This window comes from Cygnus atratus, unplaced genomic scaffold (genome assembly GCF_013377495.2).
Source record: "Cygnus atratus isolate AKBS03 ecotype Queensland, Australia unplaced genomic scaffold, CAtr_DNAZoo_HiC_assembly HiC_scaffold_97, whole genome shotgun sequence".
Taxonomy (NCBI): Eukaryota; Metazoa; Chordata; class Aves; order Anseriformes; family Anatidae; genus Cygnus; species Cygnus atratus.
This window is the reverse complement of record NW_026110222.1, coordinates 1-24,182: the sequence shown is the minus strand read 5'-3', so window position 1 is coordinate 24,182 and position 24,182 is coordinate 1. Positions and strand designations below refer to the sequence as shown.

The 24,182-nt window shown below is 68.5% G+C and overlaps 1 protein-coding gene across 1 annotated transcript in view; it reads left to right on the top strand.

The window, feature by feature from the left end:
• Nucleotides 1-23,845, top strand: part of LOC118261507 (ryanodine receptor 1) — a gene marked incomplete at its 3' end in the record, with an annotated part of 51,799 nt that extends 27,954 nt beyond the window's left edge. The window contains 61 exon segments of the mRNA XM_035572362.1: nucleotides 189-375; nucleotides 568-679; nucleotides 771-891; nucleotides 990-1,159; nucleotides 1,744-1,964; nucleotides 2,054-2,144; nucleotides 2,225-2,365; nucleotides 2,931-3,094; nucleotides 3,273-3,351; nucleotides 3,441-3,530; nucleotides 4,003-4,143; nucleotides 4,231-4,308; nucleotides 4,603-4,678; nucleotides 4,889-5,012; nucleotides 5,270-5,385; nucleotides 5,618-5,685; nucleotides 6,113-6,234; nucleotides 6,685-6,734; nucleotides 6,955-7,015; nucleotides 7,097-7,335; nucleotides 7,759-7,840; nucleotides 8,245-8,459; nucleotides 8,760-8,999; nucleotides 9,002-9,070; nucleotides 9,571-9,811; nucleotides 9,902-9,989; nucleotides 10,210-10,302; nucleotides 10,915-10,929; nucleotides 11,472-11,642; nucleotides 11,733-11,792; nucleotides 12,102-12,239; nucleotides 12,564-12,676; nucleotides 13,122-13,218; nucleotides 13,317-13,423; nucleotides 13,551-13,602; nucleotides 13,695-13,775; nucleotides 13,866-13,965; nucleotides 14,405-14,484; nucleotides 14,574-14,650; nucleotides 15,156-15,229; nucleotides 15,829-15,846; nucleotides 16,736-16,816; nucleotides 16,895-16,983; nucleotides 17,326-17,454; nucleotides 17,919-17,972; nucleotides 17,974-18,024; nucleotides 18,524-18,605; nucleotides 18,844-20,084; nucleotides 20,086-20,106; nucleotides 20,108-20,206; nucleotides 20,619-20,692; nucleotides 20,819-20,960; nucleotides 20,962-20,985; nucleotides 21,106-21,192; nucleotides 21,484-21,696; nucleotides 22,764-22,894; nucleotides 22,988-23,030; nucleotides 23,124-23,254; nucleotides 23,343-23,403; nucleotides 23,487-23,633; nucleotides 23,711-23,845. Coding sequence (XP_035428255.1) covers nucleotides 189-375; nucleotides 568-679; nucleotides 771-891; nucleotides 990-1,159; nucleotides 1,744-1,964; nucleotides 2,054-2,144; nucleotides 2,225-2,365; nucleotides 2,931-3,094; nucleotides 3,273-3,351; nucleotides 3,441-3,530; nucleotides 4,003-4,143; nucleotides 4,231-4,308; nucleotides 4,603-4,678; nucleotides 4,889-5,012; nucleotides 5,270-5,385; nucleotides 5,618-5,685; nucleotides 6,113-6,234; nucleotides 6,685-6,734; nucleotides 6,955-7,015; nucleotides 7,097-7,335; nucleotides 7,759-7,840; nucleotides 8,245-8,459; nucleotides 8,760-8,999; nucleotides 9,002-9,070; nucleotides 9,571-9,811; nucleotides 9,902-9,989; nucleotides 10,210-10,302; nucleotides 10,915-10,929; nucleotides 11,472-11,642; nucleotides 11,733-11,792; nucleotides 12,102-12,239; nucleotides 12,564-12,676; nucleotides 13,122-13,218; nucleotides 13,317-13,423; nucleotides 13,551-13,602; nucleotides 13,695-13,775; nucleotides 13,866-13,965; nucleotides 14,405-14,484; nucleotides 14,574-14,650; nucleotides 15,156-15,229; nucleotides 15,829-15,846; nucleotides 16,736-16,816; nucleotides 16,895-16,983; nucleotides 17,326-17,454; nucleotides 17,919-17,972; nucleotides 17,974-18,024; nucleotides 18,524-18,605; nucleotides 18,844-20,084; nucleotides 20,086-20,106; nucleotides 20,108-20,206; nucleotides 20,619-20,692; nucleotides 20,819-20,960; nucleotides 20,962-20,985; nucleotides 21,106-21,192; nucleotides 21,484-21,696; nucleotides 22,764-22,894; nucleotides 22,988-23,030; nucleotides 23,124-23,254; nucleotides 23,343-23,403; nucleotides 23,487-23,633; nucleotides 23,711-23,845 — 7,697 coding nt within the window.
• Between the last annotated feature and the right edge of the window lie 337 nt (nucleotides 23,846-24,182).

The following is a 24,182-nucleotide window of genomic DNA, read 5'->3' as shown; positions in this document are numbered from 1 at the left end:
GTCTGTGCCCCCCAAGCCCCCATCCCCGCACCCCGCCCTTCCTTGTACCCTCCTGACCTTGTCACCGCCCCCCTGGGTCCCCCCCCTCCACCTCTGCACCCCGGGGTCCGGGCACCCCCAGCCCCCCCAAAGTCTCGGCGCCCCCTCCCTGCCCTCAGGGGGGTCCCTGACGCCCCCGGTGCCCGCAGGCGAGAGCGTGGAGGAGAACGCCAACGTGGTGGTGCGCCTGCTCATCCGGCGCCCCGAGTGCTTCGGGCCGGCGCTGCGGGGCGAGGGCGGCAGCGGGCTGCTGGCCGCCATCGAGGACGCCATCAAGATCTCCGAGGACCCGGCCCGCGACGGCCCCACCATCAAGAAGGACCGGCGGCGAGAGCTGTGCGTGGGGCGGGCACTGGGACCAGCACCGGGAGGGGGACCGGGACTGGGATGGGGACCGAGACGGGGACCCCACACATGGGCGCACCCCAAGGCTGTTGGGGGTGCACGAACGTCCCCATGTCGGGTGTCCCCACACACCGGGGGGGTGCCGGGGGTCCCCTCACCCCTATGTCTGCCCCCACGCCGCAGGTTCGGGGCCGAGGAGCCGCACGAGGAGAACCGGGTGCACCTGGGCAACGCCATCATGTCCTTCTACGCCGCCCTCATCGACCTGCTGGGCCGCTGCGCCCCCGAGATGCACGTAGGGACCGGGGCTGGGGGTCTGGGGGTGTCCCTGGGGGTGTCCCCGGCCGTGCCAGGCACCCCACGCCCCCCCCGCTCGCCTCCCGCAGCTGATCCAGGCGGGCAAGGGCGAGGCGCTGCGCATCCGCGCCATCCTGCGCTCCCTGGTGCCGCTCGACGACCTCGTGGGCATCATCAGCCTCCCGCTGCAGATCCCCGCGTTCGGCAAAGGTGGGCACCGCGGGGGGGCAGGGGTGGAAGGGGGGGTGAGTGGGGGGGTGAGTGCTACCCCGCACCCATGGGTGCTGCGGCCCCCCCCCCCCCCCCAGACGGGAACCTGGTGGAGCCGCGGATGTCGGCCAGCTTCGTGCCGGACCACAAGGCGCCCATGGTGCTGTTCCTGGACCGCGTCTACGGCATCGAGACGCAGGAGTTCCTGCTGCGCCTGCTCGAGGTCGGCTTCCTGCCCGACATGCGCGCGGCCGCCTCGCTCGACACGGTGAGACGGGGTGCGGGGGGGTCCCCAAAACCTGCCCCCGCCTCGCCAGGGGGTCTCGGGGGGTCCCCTGGTGCCACGGGGTGGTGTGGGGGTGCCCCAAGCCTCCTCTTGTCCTACAGGATGGGGAGGGGGTCCTCAAAACTTTCCTTGTCCTGGGGGGGGGCAGGTGTGGGGTCCCCTTGTCCCGTGGGGCGGTGTGGGGTCCCCCAAACCTTCGCTTTTCCCATGGGATGGGTATGGGTTCCCCTTGTCCCATGAGGCAGGTATGGGGTCCCTTTGTCCTTATGGGATGGGTATGGTGTCCCCCAAACCTTTCCTTGTCTTATGGGATGGGGATGGGGTCCCCTTGTCCCACAGGCTGAGTGCGGGGGTCCCCCAAATCTCCCCTCCTTCCATGAGGTGTCCATAGGGTCCCCTCGTTCCATGGTATGGGTATGGGGTCCCTTTGCCCTAGAGGACGGGAACAGGCCCCCCCAAACCTCCCCATCCCCACGGGTCGGGTCCGGGCGCTCCCCACAGGATCCATCCCCCCAAATCCCCCCACACCATATGACGGCCCTGATGCCCCCCCCCCCCCCCCCCAGGCCGCCTTCAGCACGACGGAGATGGCGCTGGCGCTGAACCGCTACCTGTGCTTGGCGGTGCTGCCGCTCATCACCAAGTGCGCGCCGCTCTTCGCGGGCACCGAGCACCGCGCCATCATGGTGGACTCCATGCTGCACACCATCTACCGCCTCTCCCGCGGCCGCTCGCTCACCAAGGCGCAGCGGGACGTCATCGAGGAGTGCCTGATGGCGCTGTGCCGGTGGGGACCCCCCCGAAATTCACCCCCTGCCCCCCCCACCCCGGTCCCCCAGCCCCTTGACGCCCCCCCCCGTGTCCGTCCACCCGCAGGTACATCCGTCCGTCCATGCTGCAGCACCTCCTGCGCCGCCTCGTCTTCGACGTGCCCATCCTCAACGAGTTCGCCAAGATGCCGCTCAAGGTGGGCGCTGCGCGACGTGTCCCCCCCCGGCTTGGGGACCCCCCCGGCGGGTGTCCCCATGTCCCCCCGTGCCCCCCCAGCTGCTGACCAACCACTACGAGCGGTGCTGGAAGTACTACTGCCTGCCCAGCGGCTGGCCCAACTACGGGGTCAGCTCCGAGGAGGAGCTGCACCTCACCCGCAAGCTCTTCTGGGGCATCTTCGAGTCCCTGGCGCACAAGGTGGGGGGGCGGGGGGGGGCATGGGGACGTGGGGATGGGGTCGTGGGGATGGAAAAATGGGGTTGGAGAGGGGTGGGGACGTGGGGATGAGGAAATGGGGGTCAAGAGGGATTTGGGGACATGGGGATGGGGACGTGGAGGTCAAGAGGGATGGGGACATGGGGATGGGGACACCAGGGAGGGGGATGTGGGGGTCAAGGGGGATGTAGGGATGGAAAAATGGGGGTCAAGAGGGATGGGGACGTGGGGATGGGGATGTTGGGGTCAAGGGAGATATGGGGACATGGGGATGGAAAAATGGGGTTCAGGAGGGATGGGGAAATGGGGATGGGACAGGGATGTAGGAATGAGGATGGGGACATGGGGATGGAGACATGGGGACGGGGATGGGGACACTGGGATGGGGCCACAGGGACGAGGAGCAGAACCAGACGGGGCTGGTGCCGTGCGTGGGGGACTGCGGGGCCTCTGAGGACCCCGTCGGGGGCTGGAGAGGAGCCGGGTCCCTTCCCTGTCCCCATCCCCATCCTATCCCCGTCCCCCCCCCCCCCCATATCCCCCGCAGCGCTTCGACGCCGAGCTGTACAAGCTGGCCATGCCGTGCCTCTGCGCCATCGCCGGCGCGCTGCCCCCCGACTACGTGGACGCCAGCTACTCCTCCAAGACCGAGAAGAAGGCCTCGGTGGACGCCGAGGGCAACTTCGACCCCAAACCCGTCGAGACCCTCAAGTAGGGGCCCCCCCGACCCTCCCTGACCCCCCCAGCAACCCCCCCAGCCCCGCAGCGGCTCCGGCCCCGCTGCCCCCCACATCCTGGGGCTGCCGGGGGGGATCCTTGTGGGGCCTGACCCCCCACCCTATATCCATGTGTCCCCCCCACCCTATATCCGTGTCCCCCCACCCCGCAGCGTCATCATCCCTGAGAAGCTGGACGGCTTCATCAACAAGTACGCCGAGTACACGCACGAGAAGTGGGCTTTCGACAAGGTGCGGACCCCCCCCCCGGTGGCTGTGACCCGCCCCCCACCCCCGTGGCTGTGTCCCCCCCCCGATGTCCCAGCATGTCCCCCCCCCAGATCCAGAACAACTGGACCTACGGGGAGACGGTGGACGAGGAGGCCAAGACGCACCCCATGCTGCGCCCCTACAAGACTTTCTCTGAGAAGGTGCCGTCAGCGCGTCCCGGGGGGGGGGGGGACAGCACCCCCTCCCCCCAGCCCCGGTGGGATGCCCCCAACCCCATCCGGGACCCCCAGTCCCTATCTGGGGCCCCCAACCCCATCCAGGGCCCCCAAACCCCTCTGGACCCCCCAGCCCTATCCAGGACCCCCCCCCCCCCCAAACTTTCCTCCACACCCCCAATCCCCTTCCTGGGACCCCCCAACCCCATTTGAAACCCCAAAGCCCTTCCACGTCCCAGCCCCCCCAGCCCCATCCTGGCCCCAAACCCATCTGGGACCCCCCCAGCCCCATCCACCCCCCACCCCCCCCAGCCCTATCCCGACCCCAAACCCCATCCTGCCACCCCCCATTAACCCCCCCCCACCCCATTCAATTCCCCGGCCCCATCCCCCCCCCACCCCCATTCCCCTGCCCCCCAACCCCCTGCCCCCCCCCGCTGACCCCCCGCCCCCCCAGGACAAGGAGATTTACCGGTGGCCCATCAAGGAGTCCCTCAAGGCGATGCTGGCCTGGGAGTGGCTGCTGGAGAAGGCGCGCGAGGGCGACGAGGACAGGGCCGAGCGCAAGAAGCCGCGCAGGATCTCCCAGTCCGCCCAGGTGGGGGGGCTCCGGGGGGGCCCCCAGCCCCTGCCGACCCCCCCACGCTGAGGTTTCCTCGTCTCGCCCCCCCCCCCCCCCCACCAGGCCACCTACGACCCCAGCCACGGGTACAGCCCCCAGCCCGTCGACCTCTCGGGGGTGACGCTGTCGCGGGAGCTGCAGGTGAGGGGTGCCAAAAGGAGACCCCCCCCCCCCCGACCCCATGTCCCCCCCTGACCCCGTGTCCTCCCCGACACCATGCGCCCCCCTGACCCCGTGTCCCACTACTGACCCCGTGTCCCCAAATGACCCTCTGTCCTTCCCCCGACCCCATGTCCCCCCATGACCCCATTTTCCCCCTGACCCCGTGTCCCCGCCGACCCCGTGTGCCTTCCTGACCCTGTGTCGCCCCCTTGCCCGTGTCCCCTCCTAACCCCGAGCACCCCCCGACCCCGTGCCCCCCCGTGCCCCCCCCAGGCCATGGCGGAGCAGCTGGCTGAGAACTACCACAACACCTGGGGCCGCAAGAAGAAGCAGGAGCTGGAGGCCAAGGGTGAGCAACCCCCCCCCCCCCCGGCCCTCCCCGGGGTGCAGCACCCATGGGTGCTGCCCCCCAAAAGCCCCCTCCCCCAAATTCCTGCTCCCCACGGACACCTCTCTCCCCCTGGGTCCCCCCTGCTGTGTGTCTCCCATGGGTGCTGCATTGGGTTCCCCCCCCATGGGTGCCCCCACCCCTGGGTGCTGACGGGGGGGGGGCACCCAGGGGGGGGCTCGCACCCCCTGCTCGTGCCCTACGACACGCTGACGGCCAAGGAGAAGGCGCGGGACCGCGAGAAGGCGCAGGAGCTGCTCAAGTTCCTGCAGCTCAACGGCTACGCCGTCACCCGGTGGGTGCTGGGGGGGCGGGGGGGTCCTGGGGCACTGGGAGGGGGATGGGGAGGGGCTTCAAAGGGGGGGGGGGGGCGCAGAGGGATTTGGGGGCGTAGGGCAGGTTGGGGGCAAGGTGGGGGTTTGAGGAGGGGTTTTGGGGAGGGTTTTTGGGGGGGGGTTGGGGGTTTTTTGGGGCGGGGAGGTTTGGGGGGGGCGGGGGCTGGGGGGGGGCAGGGGCTGAGGCATGCCCCCCCCCCCCCCCCCCTCGGTGCAGGGGGCTGAAGGACATGGAGCTGGACACGTCGTCCATCGAGAAGCGCTTCGCCTACGGCTTCCTGCAGCAGCTGCTCAAGTGGATGGACATCTCGCAGGAGTTCATCGCCCACCTGGGTATGGGACCCCCCCCACACCCCGAGATAAACTCCCCCCCCCCAAAACCCTCCTGGTGCTCCCCGGGACCCTCCAACATCCCCCACCCCCTTGGTGCTCACCCTCTTGTGGTACCCCCAAATGTCCCCCCCTGCCTTGTCCCTGTGCAGCCGTGTCCCACCATCTGCCTGCCCCCCCCCCCCCCCACGTCCCCAGTGCCCCCCCAGCCCCTGACCATCCCGTCCCCCCCCAGAGGCGGTGGTGAGCAGCGGCCGGGTGGAGAAGTCCCCCCACGAGCAGGAGATCAAGTTCTTCGCCAAGGTCAGGGGGACCCCAAAATTGGGGGGGGGGGGGCGAGGACCCCAAAAGGAGGTGGGACGGGGACAGGGTGGCTTCGGCGCAGGCACCCCAGCGGCGCCCCCACCCATGGGAGCTGGGCAGTGGGGTGCTTGGGGACCCTTATGGGGTGCTTGGGGGTCCCTTATGGGGCGCATCCCATGCACTGGGGGTCCCCCGGGGCATTTTGGTGCCCCTGTGGGGTCCTTGGGGTCCCCTGGGGGGTGTCTGGGGGCTCTGCAGGTGTTTGGGGTCCCTTATGGGGGTCCCCCATAGGGGGGTTGGGGGGGGGTTCTTAGATGCTGGCCACGGGGATGCCCACGGGGGATTTTAGGGGTGCTGGTGGGAGGAGGGGGTGTCTCCTCGGGGTCCCCCCCCTGCCGGCCGCCCCCTGAGCCCCCTGCCCCCCCAGATCCTGCTGCCCCTCATCAACCAGTACTTCCACAACCACTGCCTCTACTTCCTCTCCACCCCGGCCAAGGTGCTGGGCAGCGGCGGCCACGCGTCCAACAAGGAGAAGGAGATGATCACCAGGTGGGGGGGGCGCGGGGTGCCGGGACCCCCCACCCCCGGGCGTGGGTGGGGTATTCGGGGTGCCACGTCCCACCCCAACGCCCCCCGTTCTGGTCCCTATAAGTTGGGGTCCCCCCTACAGGTTGGGTTTCCCCCCATAGATTGGGGTCCCCTTTGCAGCTTGGGGTCCTCCCTACGTGTTGTGTCCCCCCCCCACCCCAAGTTGGGGTTCCCCCCCTTACAACTTGGGATCCCCTACACGTTGTGTCCCCCCCATAGATTGGGGTCCCCTTTACAGCTTGGGGTCCCCCCAAAAGTTTGGGGTCCTCCTTACAGATTGGGGAAGGTCAAAATCCCCCCCTACATCTTAGGGCGATCTGGGGATCCCCTCTAGGTTTGGGGGTGCGTGGGGACACCCCCAACGTTGGGGGATTTGGGCATCCCCCCCTCCCACTAACGCTCCTCCTTCAGCCTCTTCTGCAAGCTGGCCGCGCTCGTCCGCCACCGCGTCTCCCTCTTCGGTAAGGGCGGCCGTGGGGCAGCTGCGGGGCGGCCGTGGGGCAGCTGTGGGGCTGCCGTGGGGCAGCTGTGGGGCCGCCGTGGGGCAGCTGCGGGGCGGCCGTGGGGCAGCTGCGGGGCCGCCGTGGGGCAGCTGTGGGGCCGCCGTGGGGCAGCTGCGGGGCGGCCGTGGGGCAGCAGCGGGGTGCCCCAGAGGCCCCTCACCCCATCCCGGTCCCCCAGGCACGGACGCGCCGGCGGTGGTGAACTGCCTGCACATCCTCGCCCGCTCGCTGGACGCCAGGTGGGACGGGGACCCGGTGCCTCCCAGTGCCGCCCGGCGCCGCCCGGTGCCACCCGGTGCCACCCGGTGCCCCTTCCGCAGGACGGTGATGAAGTCGGGCCCCGAGATCGTCAAGGCCGGGCTGCGCTCCTTCTTCGAGAGCGCCTCGGAGGACATCGAGAAGATGGTGGAGAACCTGAAGCTGGGGAAGGTGACGCAGAGCCGCACGCAGGTCAAGGGGGTGGCGCAGAACATCAACTACACCACCGTGGCCCTGCTGCCCGTCCTCACCTCCCTCTTCGAGCACGTGGCCCAGCACCAGTTCGGGGACGACGTCATCCGTGAGTGGGGGGACACGGGGGGGGTTGGGGGGGGGGGTAATGGCAGGGGGTTGAGGACAAGGGGACGCAGCAGAGGGTCAGGAGTAAGGGGGGGGCTGTGGGGACAGGGGGGACACATTGGGGACGGGGAGCATTTTGGGGATGGGGGGACACATCAGGGACAGTGGGAGCACTTTGGGGACAGGGGGATATATTGAGGACAGTGGGAGCAGTTTGGGGATGGGGGGGACACATCAGGGACAGTGGGAGCTCTTTGGGGACAGGGGGGTCTCACTGGGGACACTGGGAGCAGTTTGGGGATGGGGGCTGTGGGGAGCAAGGGGCGCTTTGGGGACGAGAGAACGCGTTGGGGATGGGACAAGGGGGGGGGTGTGCAGGGGTCACTGGGCTGGGGATCCCCCCCCGACTGTTCCCTCCCCACAGTCGACGACGTGCAGGTGTCCTGCTACCGCATCCTGTGCAGCATCTACTCGCTGGGCACCACCAGGAACCCCTACGTGGAGAGGTGAGGGGGGGGACCCAGCTTTGGGGTGGCCCGGGTGGCTTTGGGGTGCCCCGGTGGCTTTGGGGTGCCCATGGGACACTTAGGGTGGATTTGAGGTACCTGTGGGACGCCTGTGGTGGCTTTGGGGTGGCCATAGGGTGCCCAAGGTGGCTTTGGGGTGGTCTTGGGGCACCCGTGGTAGCCTTGGGATGCCTGTTGTGGTCGTGGGGTGCCCATGGGATGCCTATGGGGGCTTTGGGGTGGCTGTGGGACGCCTGTGGTGGCCTTGGAGCGCCCATGATGGCTTAGAGTTGCCCATGGTGGGCTTTGGGGTGCCGGTGGTGGCTTTGGGGATGCCTGTGGGGGCTTTGGGGTGCCGGCGGGGGCTTCGTGGTGGCTGTGGCTCAGCAGCCCCGTGCCCGCAGGCAGCGCCCGGCGCTGGGGGAGTGCCTGGCCCGCCTGGCCGCCGCCATGCCCGTGGCCTTCCTGGAGCCGCACCTCAACGAGTTCAACCCCTGCTCCGTCTACAGCACCAAGTCCCCCCGCGAGCGGGCCAGTGAGTGGGGCAGGGCCCCCCCAACCCTCTTCTGGGGCACCCCTGAGCCCTCTCCTTTCACCCCCAGGTTTGGGGCCCCCCCCAGCTCCTGCAGCTTTGGGGCTCCCGCTGTTCTCCCTCGCTTCTGTCTTTGGGGCACCCCTCTATCTCCAATCCCCCTCTCACCCTAATATCAGCCCCCCCCCCCCCCCAAATCCCCAATCCCCTTACACTGGGTCTCCCCAACACCCCCATTTGTCCCCCTATCCCCCGTATCACCCCCATATCACCCTAATATTGGGGCCCCCTATCTCCAGTCCCCCCTATCTCCAATCCCCCAACGCCATGACCCCCCACACCGTGCCCCCCCATCACCCCACTTCCCCCCCACCCCATGTCCCACAGTCCTGGGGCTGCCCGGCCGCGTGGAGGAGATGTGCCCGGACATCCCGGACCTGGAGCGCCTGATGCGGGACATCGGGGGGCTGGCGGAGTCGGGGGCGCGCTACACGGAGATGCCGCACGTCATCGAGGTGACGCTGCCCATGCTCTGCAACTACCTGCCCCGCTGGTGGGAGCGCGGCCCCGACACGCGGCCCCGCGGCCCCTGGGCCACCGCCGTCACCGGCCAGCACCTCAACGCCCTCCTGGGCAACATCCTGCGCATCGTGGTCAACAACCTGGGCATCGACGAGGCCTCCTGGATGAAGCGCCTGGCAGGTGGGCAAGGGGGGCCCGGCGGGCTACGGGTGCTGCTGGTGGTCCTAAGAGGGTGCTGGTGGACTTGGGCAGGTCCTGGAGATGGTGCTGGTGGCCACGGGTGGTCCTAAGATGGTGCTGGTGGCTGTGGGTGGTCCCTGGGTGGTCCTAAGAGGGTGCTGGTGGCACTGGGCAGGTCCTAGAGATGGTGCTGGTGGCCCAAAGAGTGTCCTGGTGGCCACAGTTGGCTCCAGGAGGGTGCTGGTGGTCCCAAGAGGATTGTGGTGACCCCATGAGGGTCCTGGTGGCCCCGGGTAGCCCCAAGAGGATGGTGGTGACCCCAAGAGCACCCTGGTGGCCCCAAGAGGGTCCTGGTGGCCCCAAGAGGATGGTGGTGACCCCAAGAGCATCCTGGTGGCCGTGGGAGGCTCCTGGGACGCTGCCGGTGTCCCCGGGTGGTCCCGAGGGCGGGCACCATGTCCCCGTGCGCGCCCCCATCCCTGTCCCCGTCCCGCAGTGTTCGCCCAGCCCATCGTGAGCAAGGCGAAGCCGGAGCTGCTGCGCTCCCACTTCATCCCCACCATGGAGAAGCTGAAGAAGCGTGCGGGCAAGGTGGTGGCCGAGGAGGAGCAGCTGCGCATGGAGGCCAAGGCCGAGGCCGAGGACTCGGAGCTGCTCATCCGCGACGAGTTCTCCGTGCTCTGCCGCGACCTCTACGCGCTCTACCCGCTGCTCATCCGCTACGTGGACAACAGCCGGTGAGGGGATGGGGATGGGGACCAGGGGGACGCGGGGGGCGTCCTCGTGGGGATGCCGCCATCCCCTGACGGCGGCCGCGGTGCCGGCAGGGCCAAGTGGCTGACGGAGCCCAACTCGGACGCGGAGGAGCTGTTCCGGATGGTTGGGGAGGTCTTCATCTACTGGTCCAAGTCACATGTGAGCGGGGGACACTGGGGACAGGGGGACGTGGGGACGGGAGGGCGTGGGGAACGGTGGTGCTCGGAGGGACCGGGGGGTGGTTGGAGGGGGGCAATGGGGATGTGGGTCACTGGGCTGTGGGGGGAGGTGGGGACATGGAGGGGGTGGCTGGTGGGATGTGGGGAGGTGGAGGGACATGGGGACGTGTTGGGGCTCAGCCTCGTGCCCCCCTCCCCAGAACTTCAAGAGGGAGGAGCAGAACTTCGTGGTGCAGAACGAGATCAACAACATGTCCTTCCTGACGGCCGACAGCAAGAGCAAGATGGCCAAGGTGGGGGCGTCCCTGCCAGGGCCCCCCTGGTGCCCCCCCGGTGCCCCCAAATCCCCCTCATCCTGCCCCCTGTCTGCCTGGCACCCCCAGACCCTGCTTGGGGGGCTCCATCCCTCCCGTCCCATCCGGTGTCCCCAAACCCACTCCATGTCCCCGAACCTCCCCAAACCCACTCCGTGTGCCCAGACCCAGCCATCTCCATCCCTCCTGACCCCATCTGGTGCCCCCAAACCTCCCCAGACCCAGCCACTGTCCCCAGACGCAGGCATCTCCATCCCTCCCGACACCACCTGGTGCCCCCAAATCCATCCAGTGTCCCCCAACCCACCTGGTGTCCCCAAACCCAGCCATCTCCATCCCTCCCAACCCCACCTGGTGCCCCCAAACCTCCTCCAAACCCACTTGTTGCCCCCCAACCCTCCCCTTCTTCAGGGCTCCCCATCCCTCCTCTTCCACCCAGACCCCCAACCCCCTCCTGCCCCCTCCAGTGCCCCCCAACCCAAGGGTCCCCCCCCCCCCATCCTGAGCCCCCCGTGTCCCCGCGGGCCGCGGTGGCGGGGACCTAACGCTGTCTCTTCTCTCCTGCCCTTGGCTGCGGGCGCTGGCACCTAGTCCGGAGACGGCCAGGTTAGCGGGGCCACGCCGGGTGGGGTGGGGGCCGCTGCGGCTGGGACCCCCCAGGACCCCCCCCGGGTCCTCCTCCATGGACCTCTGGGGCTGCTGGAGCTGTGGCACGGGGGTCCTGGTGCTGGTGCCCCCCAACTTTATGTCATGGGGTCTCTCCCCCCTTGGTGTCCCCATTGCTGTGGCCCTGTGGCGAGGGGCTCCTGGCCTTGATGGTGATCCCGTGGCCTTGATGATGGGGTCCCCATGGCCTCGATGATGATCCCATAGACTTGATAATTGGGTCCCCAATGCCCTGATGATGACCCCATGGCCTTGTGACGTCCCCATGGCCTTGATGGGGTCCTCATGACCTTGACAATGATCCCATGGCCTCAATAATGGGGTTCCCATGGCCTTGATCATGATCCTATGGCCTTGATGAGGTCCCCGTGGCCTTGACCACGGTCCCCATGGCTTTGATGCTGATGGTCCCGTGGCCTCGACGATGTCCCCACCCTCGTGGCCGGGGTCGGCGGCGCTGACGCCCCCATCCCTGTGCCCAGGGGGGCGGCTCGGAGCAGGAGCGGACGAAGAAGAAGCGCCGGGGGGACCGCTACTCCATCCACACCTCGCTCATCGTGGCCACCCTGAAGAAGATGCTGCCCATTGGCCTCAACATGTGCTCGCCCACCGACCAGGAGCTCATCACCCTGGCCAAGGGCCGCTACGCGCTGGTGGGTGGCCGGGGGGGCCCGCGGGGTGCGGGTGGCACCCCTGGTGGGGGGACGCAGCCCCTGAGGTGTCCCCGTGTCCCCCCCCTGCAGAAGGACACGGACGAGGAGGTGCGGGAGTTCCTCAACAACAACCTGCACCTGCAGGGCAAGGTGAGAGGGGCTGTCCCCGTCGTGGCTCCTTCGTGTCCCCACCGTGTCCCCCAAGTCCCCATGGTCCCTATGTCCCCATACGCTCACACTGGCCCATGTCCCCATGGTCCCCTCCGTGTCCCCGTGTCCCTCCATGTCCCCATGGTCCCAGTGTCCTTATGGCCACCTCCATGCCCCTGTGTCCCTCAATGTCCCCATGGTCCCCCCCATGCCACGTGACCCCGCACATCGCCATTGCCCTCCCCATGTCCCCACGGTGCCCGTACCCGCTCACGTCCCCACCTCCCCGCCGTGTCCCCATGTCCCCAGTGCGAGAACTCCTCGTCCATGCGGTGGCAGATGGCCCTGTACCGCGAGATGGCCGGCAAGGCCGAGGACTCCGACAGCCCCGAGAAGATCGTGCGGAGGGTGCAGGAGGTGTCGGCCGTGCTCTACCACCTCGAGCAGGTCTGGGGGGGGCCTGGGGGGCTGGGGGGGTCCCTGGGGTGCTCTGGGGGGCGCTGGGGTGCTCCTGGGGGTCCTCAGGATGCTCGTGAGGGTCTCCAGATGTACTTGGGAGTGCTATGGGGGAGGTCTGGGGTACTCCAGGGGCCCTGGGGTGCTTCTGAAGGTCCTCAAGGTGCTCTTGGGGGTCTCCAGATGTCCCTGGGGGTGCTGCTGGGGGTCCTCAGGGCGCTCCTGGGGGTCTCCAAATGTCCCTGGGGAGCTCTGGGGGTCCCTGGGGAGCTGCAGGGGCCCCTGGGGCAGCCCGGTGATGCCCCCCACCCGCAGACAGAGCACCCCTACAAGTCCAAGAAGGCCGTGTGGCACAAGCTGCTCTCCAAGCAGCGCCGGCGCGCCGTGGTCGCCTGCTTCCGCATGACGCCGCTCTACAACCTGCCCAGGTGGGACCCCGGGGACTGGGGGCAACTGGGAACCTGCTGGGGGCAACTGGGGGTGGCCTGGAGGCAACTGGAGGCAGCTTGGGGGCAACTGGGAATGTCCCAGAGCCTTACAGGGGCAACTGGGAGCACCCTAGGGGCAGCTGGGAACATCCCAGAGCCTTACAGGGGCAACTGGGGAGTCTCTAGGAACCACTGAGGGCAACTGGGAGCTCCCTGGGGAGCCTTTGGGGTGACTGGGATCCTCTTGGGAGCAACTGGGGAGGCACTGGGGTCAACCGGGAGCCCCTTTGGGTCAACTGGGCAAGTCCTACAGCCTTCCAGAGGCAACCGAGGGCCCTCTAGGAGCCACTGGGGGTAACCGGGAAGCTACTGAGGGTAACTGGGGAGCCTCCGGAGGCAACTGGGGACCTACTGGGGGTAACTGGGTGCAACTGGACACCCGCAGGCACCGTGCCTGCAACATGTTCCTGGAGGCCTACAAGCTGTCGTGGCTGGTGACCGAGGAGCACCCCTTCGAGGACCGCATGATCGACGACCTGTCGGTGGGCACGGGGGCACCGGGGGAGGGGGTGGGGGGGGTCACCGGCTCAGCCCCCCCCCCCGCTGAACCTGCCCCCCTCCCCCGGTGTCCCTGGGGTAGAAATCGGGGGAGGAAGAGGAGGAGGAGGAGGAGGAGAAGGACGCGAAGCCGGACCCGCTGCACCAGCTCATCCTGCACTTCAGCCGCACGGCGTTGACGGAGAAGAGGTGTGTGTGTGGGGGGGGTCCCCCAATTTGGGGGGGGGGGTCCCTGTGTTGGGGAGGGGACGCTCCCCCCCCCCGTGGGGTGGGTCCCAGTGCAGCCGCTGAGCCCCCTTCCCCTGCGCCCCCGCAGCAAGTTGGAGAAGGATCACTTGTACATGGCGTACGCTGGCATCATGGCCAAGGTGGGTCCTGTGCGTGCCCCCCCGCCCCCCCCAAAAAAATTAACTGCGGGGGGGATCAGGGGTTAAACCCCCCCACCCCCTGACCCTTCCAGAGCTGCCACATCGAGGAAGGGAGTGAGGAAGAGGAGAAGAAGGATGAGAAGGAAGAGGAGGAAGCTGAGGATTCGTTCGAGGTGGGTTGGGGGCTCCACCCTGCCCCCCCCCCCAGCTCCCTGCAGCCCCCCTGACACCCCCCCCCAAAAAAAAAAAAAAAAAAAAAACAGGAGAAGGAGATGGAGAAGCAGAAGCTGCTGTACCAGCAAGCCCGGCTGCACACGCGCGGCGCCGCCGAGATGGTGCTGCAGATGATCAGCGCCTGCAAAGGTGGGGGCTGGGGGGCACCCCGAAAATGGGGGGTCCTGGGGTGCCCCGAAAATGGGAGGGTCCTGGGGGGGTGCCAAAAAACTGGGGGAAGTCCTGGAGCACCCCAATATCTGGAGGGTCCTGGGGTGCCCCAAAACTTTAGGGGGCTGGGGGCACCCCAAAACTGTGGGGGAGGGTCTTGAGGCGCCCCGACATTTGGGGGCATCCTGGGGTGTGCCAAAGCTGGGGAGGGTCCTGGGGCACCCCAGAAATGTGGGGGGGTCCCGGGGTGCCCTGAAACTTGGGGGCATCCTGGGGCACCCCAAAACTTGGGGGCATCCTGGGACACCTCAACATCTGGGGGTCCTGGGGCACCCCCATATTTGAGGGGGGGTCCCGGGGCACCCCGACATTTTGGGGGGGCCCCGGGGGGGCGGTGACCATGCCCTGGTGCCCGCAGGGGAGCGGGGGGAGATGGTGTCGTCCACCCTCAAGCTCGGCATCTCCATCCTCAACGGGGGCAACGCCGACGTGCAGCAGGTCTGTGGGGGGGTGGGGGGGGGGGGGGGGCGTCTCTCCAGGTGTGTCCGGGTGCCCACACGTGTCCTCCCCCCCCCCCCCCCCCCCAGAAAATGCTGGACTACCTGAAGGAGAAGCGCGAGGTCGGCTTCTTCCAGAGCGTCCAGGCGCTGATGCAGACGTGCAGGTGAGGGGGGGGTGGGGCAGGCTGGCCGCCCCCCCCCCCCCCCCCCCAACCACTGGGACCCTCCTCAACCACTGGGAGCCCTCCCCAACTGTCAGGACCCCCTCCAACCATCAGCCCCACCCCCCCCCCAACCACAATTGGGACCCCCTCATTGCCTTTGGGACCCCCCCCCCCCAACCACAATTGGGACCCCCTCATTGCCTTTGGGACCCCCCCCCCAAAGATCAGGGACTCCCCCCACAGCCATCAGGACCCCCCCCCCCACAACCATCAGGAACCCCCCCAACCACCATGGACCCCCCCCCCATGGCCATCAGACCGCCCCCCAGCCATCAGACCCCCCTCCCAACCACCAGTAAGCCCCCCCCAATCAGGACCCCCATGGGTTTCCCATTGCCCCCCCCCCCCCCAACCCCCACCATGGACCCTCTCTGGGGGGGTCAGACACAGCCTGAGGGGGTGGGGGGGGCCCTTGCTGACCCCCCCCAATTTGCCCCCCCCGCAGTGTCCTGGACCTGAACGCCTTCGAGCGGCAGAACAAGGCGGAGGGGCTGGGCATGGTGACGGAGGAGGGGACGAGTGAGTGGGGGGGCCCTGCCCCAGGGACCCCCCCCCGGGAGCGGGATGTGGGGGGGGGGCTGCCATGGAGGGGGAGGGGGAGGTCCCCGTTCTGCTCCCCCCATCCCACTGCATAGCCCCCCCCCCCCCCAAGACCTTGCTATTAATTGTGGCTGTGAACCTCTAATGCCCCCCCCGAACCCAAATGACTCCCCCAAACCCAGATGACCCCCCCAAAAGATCCTAATTCCCCCTAAAACCCCTAATACTTCTCCTCCATCCCAAATAACTCCCTCCAAAAAATCCTAATTCCCCCCCCATGCAAATAACCCACTCCAAAACCCCTAATACCCCCCCAACCCTAGCACTCCCCCCCAAGTCCCCCCACACCCTAATTCCCCCCCAAACCCCAATACCCCGCAACCCTAATACCCCTCGGGGTCCTAATAGCCCTCGTAGGGTGTCCCTGCTACCCCAGACCTTAATCTCCCCCCGTTGGCCCCTATTTCAGGCTATTTGCGTCCCAAATCTCACCCCCCCATTTCCCAAAGCCCCCCCAGACCCCCCCCCCGCTCACCTCCTCTCTCCCCTTCTCTCCCCGTCCCGGCTCCCGGCGGCAGTCATCAGCCGTGAGAACGGTAAATACCCAAAACCGTAGGGTCTGTAGGGCCGGGGGGGGGGTGCGTCGGGGTCTGTAGGGCTGGGGGGGCTGTGTCGGGGTCTGTAGGGCTGGGGGGGGCTTGTATTGGGATCTGTAGGGCTAGGGGGGCTCATATGGGGGTCTGTAGGGTTGGGGGCTTGTACTGGGGTCTGCAGGGCTGGGGGGGGGTCATATCGGGGTCTGTAGGGCTGGGGTCTCGTATCGGGGTCTGTAGGGCTGGGGGGCTCGTATTGGGGTCTGTAGGGCTGTAGGAGTTGTTGCAGGGTCTATAGGGCTATGAGGTGGTGTTGTAGGGTCTATAGGGCCGTGGGGTTTATCGCAGAGTCTGTAGGGCTGGGGGGTGTTATTGTAGGGTCTCCAGGCTGCAGGGTGTTGTTATGGGGTCTGTAGGATGCTGTCGGGGGGGTCTCCAGGCAAGGCAGTGTTACCGTAGGGCCGGGGGGCTGTAGGGTGCCCTTGTAGGGTCAGCAGGGCTACGGGCTGCTACTGCAGGGCCTGTAGGGCAGGGGGTGTCCTTGTAGGGCCGGGGGTGCTCTGGTGTCCCCGCAGCATGCCTGTCCCCGCTTGCCCCTGACCCCCAGCCCCGCTGGCTGCCCCCTCCCCACGCTAACCCCACTGCCACCCTGGCGTGTCCCCACCTCACCCTGGGGTGTCCCCACGTCACCCTGGGGTGTCCCCGTGTCATTGTGGGGTGTCCCCACCTCACCCTGGGGTGTCCCCGTGTCACCCCGGGGTGCCATCCTGCCACCTGCTGCCCCGGGGCTGGCCCCATGCCCCCTGCCGCTGCCACCTCCCTGTTGTCCCTGCGCCCCCCCCCCCGGGGTGGCCCCGTGGCGCCCCCTGACCCCATCCCCGCGCCCCCCCAGGGGAGAAGGTGATGTCGGACGACGAGTTCACGCAGGACCTCTTCCGCCTGCTGCAGCTGCTCTGCGAGGGGCACAACAATGGTACGGGGGGCGTGGGGACACTTGGGGACATGGGGGGACGTGGGGGGGGCCGTTCTGACCCCACTGCCCCCCCCCCAGACTTCCAGAACTACCTGCGCACCCAGACGGGCAACACGACCACCATCAACATCATCATCTGCACCGTGGACTACCTGCTGCGCCTGCAGGTGCCCGGCCCCAACAGGCCCCAAATGTCCCCAGATGTCCCCAACTGTCCCTGTGGCCCCCCGACCTCGTGCCCCATGTCCCCGACCTTGGCCTCAGGTCCTTGTGCCACCACCTGTCCCCATGTCCCCAGCCTTGTGCTCCGTGTCCCCAACCTCATTCCCCAGGTCCCCAGCCTTGTGAACTGTGTCCCTATGTCCCCAGTCTCGTGCTCTGTGTCCCCATGTCCCCAACCTCGTGTTCTATGTCCCTGTGCCACCAACTGTCCCCGTGTCCCCAGCCTCGTGCTGCTGGGGGTCCCTGTCCCCGTGTCCCTGTCCCGCTGACGGCCCCGCTGGTGGCAGGAGTCCATCAGCGACTTCTACTGGTACTACTCGGGGAAGGACGTCATCGACGAGCAGGGGAAGCGAAACTTCTCCAAGGCCATGGCCGTGGCCAAGCAGGTCTTCAACAGCCTCACCGAGTACATCCAGGTGAGACCCCCACGTCCCCGATGTCCCTGGGGTCCTGACGTCCCTACAACTCCCTGGGGGTCCCCAAGGGTCCTGGTGTTCCTGATGGTCCCAGAGGTCCACAATGTCCCCAGGCTCCCAATGTCCCTACATCTCCCCAGGGGTCCTGGTGTCCAAGGGGTCCCAATGTTCCTGAGGGTTCCCAAGGGCCCCAGTGTCCCGGGGATCCTGATGTCCCTGAATGTCCCTGGGGGTCCCCAGGGCCCCGGTGTGCAAGGGGTCCCAGTGCCCTGAAGTGTCCCCAATGTCCCTGGGTGCCCCCAAGTGCCCCAACACCCCCCAGCTGCCAGGCATCCCAATGTCCCCGACCACCCCTGGTGTCCCCGATGCCCTGGCGATCCCCAAGTGTGCCGCCATCCCGAGGGGTCCCCGGGGTCCCCCGGCCCGCGGTGCCAGTCCCCCCCCCCCCTTTCCCCCTCCCCCAGGGGCCGTGCACAGGGAACCAGCAGAGCCTGGCCCACAGCCGCCTGTGGGACGCCTGTCGTCGGCTTCCTCCACGTCTTCGCCCACATGATGAAGAAGCTGGCGCAGGTGGGCACTGGGAGCACTGGGAGCACTGGGACGAGCACCCCCCCCCCCCCACCCCCGCCCTGTACTAACCCTCTGGCCCCGAGGAGGGTGCCCCGCTCCCCCCCCCCCATCACCCCGCTTCCCAAGGGACCCCCCCAATTTGGGGGTCCGCTCCTGACGGACGTTTCCGCCCCACTGCTGCCAGATGGGTCCGGCGCCGGGACCGCGAAACGGCGTAAGCACCCGCTGCGTGTCGTCCCCCCGCCCCCCCCCCAGCTCTGCATGGCCTCACTAACCCCCCCCTCAGCATGGCACCACCCCCCCGCCCCCCCCATGTCCCCCCCCCCACCTTCCCACCCCCCTCATTTCCCCTGCACACTGAGAGGATCAGTCCCGGAGCTGGTAAGGGGGAGGTGGGGGGGCCAGGGCTGTGCCGGGGGGGGGGTGGGGGGGTGGGGACGATGACACAACGTGGTGGGGGCACCACAGGGGGGGTCACGCTCTGTGTGTCCCCCCCCAGGATTCCAGCCAAATCGGGCTGCTGAAGGAGCTGCTGGACCTGCAGAAGGACATGGTGGTGATGCTGCTGTCCCTGCTGGAAGGTGGGGGGGGGGGGTCCCCGCTGCCTGGGGGGGTCCCTGGGGGTCTGCTGGGACCTGGTGGTGGGTCCCTGGGGGTCTGGTGGTGGGTCCAGATCTACTGGGACCTGGTGGTGGGTCGCCAGGGGTCCCCGCACCCCAGGGGGGTCCCCAGGGGTCTGCCGGGACGTGATGGTGTGTCCCCCTTCGTGGCCCCCCCCCCCCAATAAATAAATAACCCCCCTCCCAAATAACCCCGTAGGGAACGTGGTGAACGGGACGATCGCCCGGCAGATGGTGGACATGCTGGTGGAGTCTTCCAGCAACGTCACCATGATCCTCAAGTTCTTCGACATGTTCCTGAAGCTGCGCGACATCGTGGCCTCCGACGCCTTCCGCGACTACGTCTCGGACCCGCGCGGCCTCATCTCCAAGAAGGATTTCCAGAAGGCCATGGACAGCCAGAAGCAGTACGAGCCGGCCGAGGTGCAGTTCCTGCTCTCGTGCTCCGAGGCGGACGAGAACGAGATGATCGACGTGGAGGCCTTCGCCGGGCGCTTCCAGGAGCCGGCGCGCGACATCGGCTTCAACGTGGCCGTGCTGCTCACCAACCTGGCGGAGCACGTGCCCCACGACCAGCGGCTGCGCACCTTCCTGGAGCAGGCGGCCAGCATCCTCGAGTATTTCCGCCCCTTCCTGGGCCGCATCGAGATCATGGGGGCGGCGCGGCGCATCGAGCGCCTCTACTTCGAGATCAGCGCCGCCAACAAGGCGCAGTGGGAGATGCCGCAGGTGAAGGAGTCCAAGCGGCAGTTCATCTTCGACGTGGTCAACGAGGGCGGCGAGGCCGAGAAGATGGAGCTCTTCGTCAGCTTCTGCGAGGACACCATCTTCGAGATGCAGATCGCCTCGCGCCTCTCCGAGGAGGAGCCGGCGCGCGACGGCGAGGAGGGCGAGGACCAGGAGGACGAGGACGAGACCCCCCCCGCTGCCACCGCCTCTGCCGGTGGCCCCCCGCCCCCTGCTGAGCCCACCTCGGCCTTCGGGGAGCTGCTGGTGGGGGCCGGGGGGCTGCGGCGCCTGCTGGGGTCCCCCCACTCGTGGCGGCGGAGGCTGCGGCGGCTGCGCAAGAAGCCCGGCCGCGAGCTGGCCTGGGCGGCGGGGGCGGCCGCGGGCCGGGCGGTGCTGGGGGGGCTGCTGGGGGGCTGGGGGGTGCTGGGGGCTTTGGGGCGCTTGGCTTGGGTCTCCCTTTTCGGGGGGGGGCTGGTGGAAGGCGCCCAGAAGCTGGCGCTGGCCGAGCTGCTGGCCAGCATGCCCGACCCCACGCAGGACGCCGTGGGGGGCGGCGAGGCCGGGGGGGGCGGCGCGGGGGGGGATGGCGGCAGGGAGGAGGAGGCCCCCCCGCCCGCCCAGCTCCTGCCGCAGCCCCCCGAGGAAGAGGAGGAGGAGGAGGAAGAGGCGGCGGTGGCGGTGGTGCCGGCGGCTTTTGGGGGGCGCAAGGAGGTTCGGGCACTACCGGCTGGCTGCCCCCTGACGCCCCCGGGGGGCTGGGTGACATCGGGGAGCCCCCCTCCGCTGAGCCCCCCACCCCCGAGGGCACCCCCATCCTCAGGAGGAAGATCAGGGTAGGCAGCTGGGGGGGGGCCTTATGGGGAGGGGGGGGTCTGGGGCCTATGGGGGAGGGTCTGGGGGTCCCTGGGGTGTGCTGGGGTCCCTGTGGGGGGATAGAATCCACAGGGGCCTTAGGGGGGGGTTCTGGGGTCCCTATGGGGGAGCTCTGGGGTTCCTGTGGGGGTGCAGAATCCATGAGGTCCCTGCACTGGGGGGGGGCGCTGGGGGTCCCCATGGTGGGGGGGGGGGAGGACATAGAGGTTGCTAGGGGGAGGGGAGACCCTTGGGGGGGGGGGATGCTGCGGGTCCCAATGGGGTGTGTGGGGGGAGTGGGACCCCCAAATTCCCTCCCAGCAGTGGGGAGTGGGGGGGGGGCTTTGGTGTGTATGTGGGGGGGGTTGCTGCTGAGCCCCTTCCTTGCCGCAGGAGGATGGGGAGGAGGTGGTGGAGGAAGAGCCGCAGAAGGAGGAGGAGGCAGCGGCCGAGACCGAGAAAGCCGAGTGAGTGAGGGGGGGGTCCGGGGGGGTCCAGCATTGCTGGGGGGTCTCCATGGCCCCACGGGGGGGGGCTATGGGGCAGGGGCGTGGCTGTGTCCCCCCCCCCCAACATCCTGTCGTCACCCCCAGTACCGAGAATGGGGAGAAGGCTGCGGCCGAGGGGGCTGAGGGGGAGCCAGAGGCTGCGGCCCCCGAGAGGCGACGGAAATCGGCCCCCCGGGAGCGCAAGGAGCCGCCGGCCGAGGGGGGGCTCGAGTTCTGGGCCGAGCTAGGAGGTGCAGAGGGTCAAGTTCCTGGTAAGGCTCGGGGAAGAGGGAAGGCTGCTGGGGCGGGGGGGAGGCCAGGGGGAGCCTTGCGGGGGATGTGCGGTGGGGAGGGGTGTCTCACCGTGACCCCCCCCCCCCCGCTGTGCACAGAACTACTTGTCCCGGAATTTCTACAACCTGCGCTTCCTGGCGCTCTTCCTCGCCTTTGCCATCAACTTCATCCTCCTCTTCTACAAGGTCTGGCCTCCCGCGGGGGGGGGGGGTGTGAGGACTGGGGGGGTGGGGGGACAAGAGGGCTGGGGGGGGACGGGACAGGGGGCTGGGAGGGGGACAGGGGTTTTCAGGGGGCACAGGGGGTTGGAGAGGAGCACAGGGGGTTGGGGGGGACAGGGGTTGCTGGGGAGGACAGGGGTTGGAGGAGGACAGGAGGCTGGGAGGGGGACAGGGGGCTGTGGGTGGGGGCACAGGGATTTGGGGGGGGGGGGTGTCTACAAAGGGGGGGGTGCTGAGCCGGGGTCCCCGTGGCAGGTGTCGGAGCACCCGCCGGGCGCCGAGGAGGAGCCCGAGGAAGGCTCGGGGCTGGCGGTGGAGGCGGAGGCCGGGGAGGCCGGGGCGGAGGGCAGCGTGGTGTACTACTTCCTGGAGGAGAGCACCGGCTACATGCAGCCCGCGCTGCAGGGGCTGGCGCTGGCCCACACCTTGGTGGCCTTCCTCTGCATCATCGGCTACAACTGCCTCAAGGTGAGCCGGCCACGCCCCCTTTGGCCACGCCCCCTTTGGCCACGCCCATGCCTTTTTGCCCCCCCCGCCCCTGGTGTTGCTACCTGGGGCTACAGCTTGCCCTAAGCCACGCCCCCTGACACTGTAGCCACGCCCCCTGTCACCATAGTCACGCCCCAAAACGGCCACGCCCACCCCTGGTGGCCACACCCTCTGGGTCGTAGCCACGCCCCCCCCCCCCCCTCTGTGCCTCCCCTGGCCCCTGCTGACCCCAATGACCCCAATGGCCCCTGCTGACCCCAATGGCCCCAATGACCCCAATGGCCCCAATGACCCCAATGGCCCCAATGGCCCCTGCTGACCCCAATGGCCCCATTGACCCCAATGGCCCCAATGGCCCCTGCTGACCCCAATGACCCCAATGACCCCAATGACCCCAATGGCCCCTGCTGACCCCAATGACCCCAATGACCCCAATGACCCCAATGGCCCCTGCTGACCCCAATGACCCCAATGGCCCCAATGACCCCAATGGCCCCAATGGCCCCAATGGCCCCAATGACCCCAATGGCCCCAATGACCCCAATGACCCCAATGGCCCCAATGACCCCAATGACCCCAATGGCCCCAATGGCCCCAATGGCCCCATTGACCCCAATGGCCCCAATGGCCCCAATGACCCCAATGGCCCCGTGCCCCCAATGGCCCCAATGACCCCAATGACCCCAATGGCCCCGTGCCCCCAATGACCCCAATGACCCCAATGACCCCAATGGCCCCAATGGCCCCATTGACCCCAATGGCCCCAATGGCCCCGTGCCCCCAATGACCCCAATGACCCCAATGACCCCAATGGCCCCAATGGCCCCATTGACCCCAATGGCCCCAATGGCCCCGTGCCCCCAATGGCCCCAGACCCATGACCCCCTTGCCCCCCATCCCCCTGCCAACCCCAGACCCCCCTATCCCCACCAGCCCCACACCCTCTCTGACCCCAGACCCCCACGTCCCCCGCTAACCCCACTCCCCCTTGCCCCCATTGACCCCCCCCGCCCCAACTGACCCCCCCGACCCCGCTGTCCCCCCAGATCCCGCTGGTGATCTTCAAGCGGGAGAAGGAGGTGGCGCGGCGCCTCGAGTTCTCGGGGCTCTACATCACCGAGCAGCCCCCGGACGACGACGTCAAGGGCCAGTGGGACCGGCTGGTGCTCAATGCCCAGTATGGGGGGGGCCGGGGGGGCGGCTGGTTTTTTTTTGGGGGGGGGGGGCACACAACGTGGGGACCCCCCCCTCACCCCTATTCCCCCCCCAGGTCCTTCCCTAGCAATTACTGGGACAAATTCGTCAAGAGGAAGGTGAGGGGGGTCTTGTGGGGGGTGGGGGGGGTAAGGGGGGCGAGGGGGTGGTGCCCCCCCCAGCACCCACACCGGTGCCCCCCCCCCCCATAGGTGCTGGAGAAGTACGGGGACATCTACGGGCGCGAGCGCATCGCCGAGCTGCTGGGCATGGAGCGGGCGAGCCTGGAGATCGGGGCGCAGGGCGAGAGGAAGCCCCCCCCCGACAGCTCCCTGCTCAGCTGGTGGGTGCGGGGGGGGGGGCCGCTTGGGGACCCCCCCCTCCCCCATATGTCGGGGTGCCCCCAGCCTCATTTTGTGTGCCCCCCCCAGGATCACGTCCATCGACATCCGCTACCAGATCTGGAAGTTCGGGGTCATCTTCACCGACAACGTGAGTCGGGTCGGGGGGGGGGACAACGGGACGGGATGTTTTTATTTGGGGGGGGGTGACGCCGTATTTCGTGCCCCCCCCAGTCCTTCCTGTACCTGACGTGGTACATGGCCATGTCCCTGCTGGGCCACTACAACAACTTCTTCTTCGCCTCGCACCTCCTGGACATCGCCATGGGGGTGAAGACGCTGCGCACCATCCTCTCCTCCGTCACCCACAACGGCAAGCAGGTGGGTCGGGGGGGGCCGGGGGGGGGATTCTATTTTGGGGGGGGGGTTGCTGACGTCATGTTGCCCCCCCCCCCCAGCTGGCGATGACGGTGGGGCTGCTGGCCGTGGTGGTGTACCTCTACACCGTGGTGGCCTTCAACTTCTTCCGCAAGTTCTACAACAAGAGCGAGGACGAGGACGAGCCCGACATGAAGTGCGACGACATGATGACGGTACGGGGGGGCCGGGGGGGGCACGGGGGGGCTGCGGGAGGGCTTCGGGGGGGCCTGGGGGGGCTGCAGTGGTGCTGGGAGGGGGCCTGGGTGGCTCTGGGGGTGGGCTGAAGGGGGCTGGGGGGGGCCTGGGGGGAACATAGGAGGGGTTGGGGGGGACCTGTGGGGGGGCTGGGGGGGATTGGGGGGGGTTGGGGGGCCCTGGGGGGGTTCTGAGGGGGGACATGGGTGGTCCTAGGGGGGTCTGGGGGGGGGGTCCTGGGGGGTCCTGGGGGGCTGGAGGGGGTCCTGGGAGGGGTCCTGGGAAGACATGGGGGGGCCAGGGGAGGTTGAGGGG